The sequence below is a fragment of the Amphiura filiformis genome, chromosome 18, assembly GCF_039555335.1.
Source record: "Amphiura filiformis chromosome 18, Afil_fr2py, whole genome shotgun sequence".
Classification (NCBI taxonomy): Eukaryota; Metazoa; Echinodermata; class Ophiuroidea; order Amphilepidida; family Amphiuridae; genus Amphiura; species Amphiura filiformis.
Genome location: NC_092645.1, coordinates 39,142,975 through 39,151,554, shown reverse-complemented (window position 1 = coordinate 39,151,554; position 8,580 = coordinate 39,142,975). Strand labels below are relative to the sequence as shown.

Below are 8,580 nucleotides of genomic sequence, written 5' to 3'. Positions count from 1 at the left end.
AAATATTAATTTCTCAGTTTCTTACAAGATAGTAAGAGGCATTTACAAAGCTGCATTTTGCAGAAAACCCCATTGAATTTGAACAACCTGTTCCAAAGTTATGAGCAATTAAAGAGTTTCCCAAACAATAGGAAAGAAAAGGAAATGTTACCTTTGTTTGGCTATATCTCAAAATCAATATTTGCGAGTTCCGACTGATTTTGCTTGATCGCATCACATTTGAGTATTATAAACCCCGGTATACATGTCATAAATGGTAGTAGGCTTTCACAAATGATATGAAATATCTCCCTCTCGTCAAAGAGGACGAATGGAGCAAGAAGTTATCATACTCAAATACATCAAAATCGCGTTGAGTGTATCTTGAGTTGCTAGCCTGTCTATCTTGAATATTGTTGCCAAACATTCTCTGATGGTGACGTTTTCAAAGTTGTTAAAAAATTCCTCCGAAGGTATCAAATATTAGGATTTTAAAGTCAGACTTTCTATGACTTATCGATGTATGCCTATCATGTCTGACATCCGACTGCTTAACAAACCCGTGGATAAAATCATTAAATTGACCACCTCCCCCTGTCAAACTAATATGTCGTAACTCTGTGTAGTGTGCATTCCCACTTCATGGTCAATTGAATTCTTCACGATTTTAATTTAAAGGTTTCGTATTATTTTCTTGTGCAGAGTAGCCAAACACTTGTTGAAGGCTAGAACTGGCTCACTTGCTCTGATCATGATGGACTAGAATAACCCGTGGAGCGCGCATGCGGCTGCGTATCTATACAATAACACCCTAGCTTCCACGACCTCTACAAAAGCTCAACACGTTACTCACATCAGACAAAATAAAAACATAGTTATTCAATAATTATATTGTAGCCATTTTGTCTTCGACATGATTTTATTCACGTGTCCGTATACTTTAGTACACAAATATATAAGTTAACAGGTTTACAATATTAAAATTATATTTTGAATATACAATATATTATGAGTAAATCGATTATGATTAAATTGAGTATGCTTGATAAAATTAAACTGCCTGACCAGCTAGTATTCTCCTCCGCCGTCAGTGTGATTCCAGACACTCCAGGTTAAATACCACTAATTATGTATTACACGGGTTTCAATGGGAAAATGCCTAATTTCGGGTGGAATTTTCTCATATTCAGAACTCTCACAGTTCAATGCCACTAATATCAGGTAAAACTATATGATTTAGATGCTAAATGATCAAAAATTCAACATAGGTTGACCTGAGACTTTTCTTGTTTTAACGCACTGAACCGTAAACACCTTAAAATGACAGTGCGCCCTCGAAGCTGAAAGTTACAATATGATAGGGCGAATATTTACTAAAACCGAAGCCGTGCGTATGAATTTTGGTACTATTACAACAAAAATGTCATATAATGAGAGAAAATGTACCATTTTGAAGCATCAAACTCTAAAAAGTACTTTTTGGCTATATAAATTGATCAATTTCAGCGCTTTAATGCAGTCTTTTCGAATGCCATGAAAACAGATAGTTACTCGTCGTATTTCAATGTATCGCCCAGGCCTATTAGTGGTATTTAACCTATACGTACCGTGTTGCGAAGGTGGAGGAGAATAAAGCTGTATTGACGAACACGCATGCGTTAAAAATATGTAGCCTAGGTCGAACAATAGCGTGACGTAGTTTCCGGCATTGTTCCTATGAACTTTCACCCTCCTGATTGTATACTTTACTAATACATAGGCCTATATATTGCAAGGAGAGATACTCATATGGAACGGTTTCGAAAGGAACGCTCGGCATAATACTTATTTGGTATTTAGGTCTGTAATAATACTCACTTGCCCTAAAAGGGGTACATCATGTTATACCGTTCGTACATATACACACCAACATCCAACACGAACTATCCCTCTCCCCCACCCCCAAAAACCCATGATTCTATTTCGTGTAATTGAAGAAACCCGGTCTCGGCTAGTCTATTATCTTCAGCATGCTGCACGAGACAACTGAGCAGACGGGAAACCGCGTCTGCAGCCGGGGGGGGGTCACTCTCACACAAAAGTGCCTCCCACCCGCGTCCGAACACTTCTGAAATGCACCCTTAATGGCGAATTTTCACATAACCAAATTGCACCCCTAATGGCGAAACACATGCAAAACCCTACCCTAAATGGCGTAGCACGTATGCAAAAACCATACCCTAAATGGCGTCAACTTGGAAATATCTATATTGATACCCTAAGTGGCGTAAACAGGTTAATGAGCTAATTTGATACCCAAGGTGTCTTTTTAGCTCTTTTTGATGTTGCAGACATATAGATACTGAAGAAAACATGCACAAAAGTAACAAGAATCAATTAAAAAGTGGTGATTTTTATCAAATTAGTGCAAACTCACTCAAACAATAATATTACTAACCCTAAACGTCTAAGGATTTGGCTGAAAAAGGACCCTAAATGGCGATGCCTTCTGAAAAAGTACCCTTTTTTCAAAAAGACGTCGACGCCGCTGTGTGGTGAAAAACATACCCTTTTAGACGTTTTTCTTGGACACGGGTGCGTAGCAAATCAAGTAGTGAGTGCCCCCCCCGGTTTCTGCAGCTGATTGCGCTAATGCAAGGTTCGACATGTCGTATAGTTGCGCGTTCTATAGGGTCTCAAACAGATACTGGAAGTACATGCAAATGCAAGGTTCGACATGTCATACAAATGCGCGTTCTTTAGGGTCAAAAATAGATACTGTAACAACATGATGCAAGATTTGAATGCGCGTTCTATAGGCTACATGTAATGCAAAGTTTGACATGTCATATAAATGCGCGTTCTATAGAGTCTCAGGCAGAAGCTGTAACTAAATGATGCAAGGTATAACATGTCGTATAAATGCGAGTTTTATAGGCTAACTAGCATGCTGCCTTGCCTTGCCTTGCTGGCTACGTCAGCCCATGTCGGATGTAGCCCTCCTCATGAAGTTTCCATTGCCCTCTGTCTTGTGCTATCCTAGCCCAGGTTGTGCCAATGTAAGATGTGATGTCGTCCCGCCATCTGCATTTTTGTTTTCCCTTTGTGTATTTTAAACCGATCTTCTTGCTTTCACTGTTCAAACCATTTAGTTGAGTCTCCATGTCCTTAACTGATGTTGTTGTTAAAGCAACATCATCTGCAAATCTCAGGTCTGTCAACCATTCTCCATCTATATTTATTCCTTGTTTCTCCAAGTCTAACTTCTTGAAAATCTCTTCCATGGCAGCTGTGAAGATTTTTGGTGATATTGTATCCCCTTGCCTCACTCCCCTCTTTATGTGGATATGATTTGACACATCATTGTCCAAATGGATCGTGGCTACTGCATCTGTGTAGATATCCTCTTTGATGAGCACGTAGGTTTCATTGACTCCTTTCTTCTTAGGGCTGCTAAAAGATCTGAATGTTCAACCGAATCAAATGCCTTTTCATAGTCTATGTATCCTACACAAAGCTTAAGCTGGTATTCATTCGCCTTTTCGATCAGTTGGTTCAATGCTAATGCGTGTAGATGGTCTGTTGTTGAGAGACCCGTCCGGAATCCTGCTTGTTCCCTCGGCTGGTTTTCATCTAGTATTCTTTGGATCCTGTTTTGGACTATGCTGGTAAATATCTTATATGCATGAGAAAGCAAACTTATTGGCCGGTAATTATTGATGTCTGCTTTATCCCCCTTTTTTATGAAGTAGAATGATCTTCGCCTCTTTCCATTTTTGAATCATTGCTAGACGAACTGAAAGACTTCAAATGGGACATACTTGGTCTATGTGAAACAAAACGAGAACTCAAGGGGGTGCTTGGCGCTACAACCAAGGAAAAACAGAGGCAAACAAAAATGCCAAGGGAATTGGATTTCTTATCCACCCAAAATCCAAAGAGTATGTAAAGGACATGAACTATTACTCAGATAGAGTGATCTATCTCATAGTACAGTTGACAGGAAACAAACAGCTTTGCGTAATTCAAGTGCATGCACCAATATCGGACTATGATGATGAAAAAGTTGAAGAACTCTACGAGGAGGTAAATAAGGCGATAGAAGACAGCAAAGCTGAGTACACCATAGTAATGGGTTACTTCAACGCCAAAATAGGAGAATGTCAACCTGGAGAAGAAGCCATCATGGGAAAGTTTGGAGTTATCATTGCTAACACATACTTCAAGAAACATAAAAATAGGTATTGGACCTTGGAAAGTCCAAACGGAATTACAAAGAACCAAATAGACTTTATCCTACGTAGCCAGCGTGGAATTGTTGAGGATTGTTCTGTCATCACGAGTGTAGACAAAACAGCGATAGCAAAATGCGCGTAAATAAATCGTCCTTCTTTCTATGTTAAAATATTGTGAAAACAATTATTTATGCCAAGTTATAGGCGTATTTATAACATAACATCTGCGTTACTTTTTGTGCAGTCTTTATGTAACGATGTACTATATTATACATCCTATGTCCGTCCGTCAGAAACGCAATTTTGATTTTGAGAATACAATGTTTATTATGAGAGCAATGATATTTAAAAAAAAAACGTATTAAAAGGTACCTGTGACGATGAAGATCAAATTTAAAGATAACACTACAACTCAATTCTAACTGAATGAAGAAATAGTTTTTTTAATAAGATCTAACATTGATGATTATTAGAATAATATAAACGTTTAAATCCATTATATCATTCAATTTTATTTTTCAATTTTCACACAGCGTCAACAATCTGAAGCAGAATCTAACGTTATGCTATTTCTCGAATGTCCATAGCCCACGGTATACAGACATGCGTCGGTAGTCGAGTCAAAAATTGTTAAAGAATTTGCGCCGGAAATACGGCTCCCGATATTATATGTTATTTTAAGTATGATGTTGCAGTACTTGTCTTATTAGGGAGTTTCTGATTTCCACGAGGGATGGTTCTGCGACGGTAAAACACCAAACGTTGTCATCGTCGAATTTGTAATGCGTCGTCGTCCCGATTCTATAACACGCAAAGAGTCTGACAACCGTCGTGGCGACGACGACATCGTGTGGTGTTTTACCGTTGCAGACAACACGCGAGGAGTCTGACATTTGGAAATTGAAAACACCCTAAAGACAAGTTATAAATAAATACGTAACCTTCCCTATTGACGAGCAATTTTCATAATTTTGGTGGTTGCTATGGTTTTAAGACACGGAACGATGCGATTTAATTTACTAAAAACTGTAGGTAATTAAGAATACGAGTTACGTTTCTCGTATGTTATACTTCATTTCGTCCATTAGGAATAGTGTCTTGAAAATAGATCTTTTAATTTAACCGCTATGCTAAAATAGAATCTGAGAGTTAAAAGCACTGGTATAATAGCAGGGACTGCACCAAACTCTACTTTGTGTCACTTTATATTCTAGGAATAGAAAATAGCTTTAAGGCCGGAATTCAATGAATACAACAGCATCAACTTATAAGTAATCTGTCAGCAAAAGACCCATAATCTTGAAGTATGGATAGCGCCGCTGGCATGATATTATAAAATAGTTATGCCTAAAATATTGTAAGAAACGAGGAAAGCAGCTTTAAATTGATAGCAAATTGAACCCTTGAAATAGGGTTTGAAATAATGTTGTCTGTGACAATTTGTGATAAAAAATTCTAATCATTTGTTTTGTTTTCAATGCAGAAGTGTGTCTTTTTATGGTAACATACGAGTATATGCGCACTCTGGTTACTATAATAGTACGTAATAGACGTTGTTTAGAACTGAATACCCAAATTCATATGAGAATATGTGTCAATACTAAACAAAATCACACAATAAATTACCTATACCTGATAATAACATCACTGGTTCAACTTGACACTGTTGTCTATAAAAAAATATACTAAATTTGTTTATTTTCTGGAAACACTTCATTTGACAGTTGAAATCCCGCGTTTATTGCTAAATGAGGCAAGGCCTGCTACATCAGAAGTAAAGTCAAAGTGATAGTACCATTTTGGTGTGGTGGCATTTGTGCCAAATATTACTAATATCAAACGAGAATTTGAATGATTTGAATATTTAATATCAAAAACATGAAATTGTAAGGTACAATGGTGCATAAACGGATCTAATTAAATATTTGTAGATCATCTTGAATAACGGACGAGCCATGGTCCGTTCCTTATTGAGCATATCTCAGCATTTTCTGTAAGAAATGAACTACAATTGCTTAAAAACATTATGAGTAAGCAAAGTGGATTTTCTACATTCAAAGCCCATTTGACCTAAACACGATTTTTTTTTAACCTTTGCAATCTATGTTAATTAGCTGGGGTCATATTTATTTAAAGGTGGGCACTCTAAGATAGCGGGCCAGATGAGAGCGCCTCCTTTATAGGTCTGTCACACTACGACGGACTGGATCAACGTACATCACCGAATACAAAAATATTTTATTCGGTGGAAAAATCACCAGTCCGGCAGAAGATTCGGTGGGATTTTGGGTCCGATTCCCGTTCGTCTCTCTATGCGTTGTGGCCGCTAATAATCCTGCAGGCGTCTTATATCCGATCGTTCAACGTCCGACAAATGACCGGATTAGGGGGTCCGATTCCCGTTCGTTTCTCTATGCGTTGTGGCCGCTAATAATCCTGCAGGCGTCTTATATTCGATCGTTCAACGTCCGACAAATGACCGGATTTGGGGTCAACGTCCGACAAATGTCCGGATTTGGGGGTCCGATTCCCGTTCGTCTCTCTATGCGTTGTGGCCGCTAATAATCCTGCAGGCGTTTTATATTCAATCGTTCAACGTCCGACAAATGACCTGCGAATCCGTCGCATGTGGCACCAACATGGGACGTCCACCCTATCAGAAAAGTGGATGAGGAGGGGGTGTTTGAGAGGGTTTTTGACCCCTTAGAGGCAGTGACGTAGCAAGCACTTTTTCAGAGGGTGAACAAAGTGGGGAAAGACAATTTTTAAGGGGGTAAATTTTAACGAAAATGGTCAAATATTGGCTAATAAGTACAAAAGGGCTACAAATCTGATATATCAGGGCAACCAGCGTACGGGGGAAATAGAGGTGAGAAACCTTTGGACAATGAAGGCCCAATTGAAGCCATTTGTCATTTTTTGGATCAATTTTAGCACTATTATTGGGTACTATTTTAGTTTGAAACAGCCGCAAATTGGTGAAACGAAAGCCTAATTGAAGCCATTGAAAAGTTTTCACCATTATTGTATAATATAAACAATTGTTTTAAAAATAACACGTGGATGTCCATAGCAGAAGCAAAAAGGAAGACTTGTCCATTTTTGAAAATGAAGGTCCAATTGAAGCCATTTGCATGGGAATAGACCTATAATCCCGTCTTAAATACTGACTTTGGTGACAAAATATCACGGGCCCTGCATAAGGACTGGCCGGCAGTAATTTTCACAGGCTTTTGGGCCAAGGAACCACATTTAAGCACTGTCTATAATAATCACAGGCCTATACTTAGGCTTACTAGTACTACTATCCTGGGCCTACTCAATAACGTATACAATTTAACCTTTTCCATGTCTCTTCTTTTTTCTTTCTTGTCAATCACTAAAACTGGTAGGAATTTGATATTGCGTCCTCTACCCTTCAGAAAGTGCCCCTTCCTCAATACTACTTACATGCAACTTTTCTCTTCTCTTCTCTCTTCAATTTTTCTCACTTTCTTTTCTTTTTTCTCTCCTTTCCCCTTTTTTCTACTTGTCAGTCACTAAAGTACTGGGGGAAATATGGTATACACACCCTTCAGAAAGTCCCCCCCCCCATGATCGATGCACATGTTCGCCATAGGCCTACATCCGGCACAAGCGCCTGCGAAACCTTGCAAACACCAGCGGTATATAAACGAAAGAATAACGAACAAACCCAGGGTATATATACAGAACAGTACGAACACAAATCGGACAACTTCCGAACATGTGTATTCGGTACACTCCGTTTCAAGTTTTGTGCATGCACAAAACTTGAAACGTATTGTCGACGGACTAAACAAACATCACCTAACACGAAACGCATTTGGCGGATAATAACAGGACATATGAAGAACATAAAACGAACATTGACGAACACTAACGGATTTGCTAAAATACCATCCGTTTCTTATACGGAAGACCGATCCGGTGTAGTGTGACACTAACACGGTCTGGGTCAACGTACATCACCGAATGCAAAAAATGCTATCCGGTGGTGAAGGCCTCACAGGAACGTAAATGCAACGAACACGGGCCGAGTGCAACGAACAAAGAACGAACATGAACGAAAGGAGGGCGAACAAACTCCGGCAATATGCAGCACCATACGAACACACATCGGATAAATACCGAACATGTGTATTCGGTACACTCCGTTTCAAGTTTTGTGCATGCACAAACTTGCCGACGGACTTAACGAACATCACCTAACACGAAACGCATTTGGCGGATGATAGCAGGACATAAAAAGAACATAAAACGATCATTGACGAACAACAACGGATTTACTAAAATGCTATCCGCTTCTTGTACGGAAGACCTATTCGGTGTAGTGTGACAGACCTATTACCACCATTTTCGTCGGTAC

The 8,580-nt window shown here is 39.0% G+C and overlaps 2 protein-coding genes across 2 annotated transcripts; one reads left to right on the top strand and one right to left on the bottom strand.

The window, feature by feature from the left end:
• Positions 1–2,930: 2,930 nt before the first annotated feature.
• Positions 2,931–3,242, bottom strand: LOC140139143 (uncharacterized). Its single transcript, XM_072160924.1, has one exon. It carries the CDS (start codon positions 3,240–3,242, stop codon positions 2,931–2,933), a length of 312 nt encoding a protein of 103 aa, XP_072017025.1.
• Positions 3,243–3,912: 670 nt separating this feature from the next.
• LOC140139142 (craniofacial development protein 2-like) lies at positions 3,913–4,335 on the top strand. The gene has a single exon (XM_072160923.1). The coding sequence runs from the start codon at positions 3,913–3,915 to the stop codon at positions 4,333–4,335; it is 423 nt and encodes a 140-aa protein (XP_072017024.1).
• Positions 4,336–8,580: the final 4,245 nt, after the last annotated feature.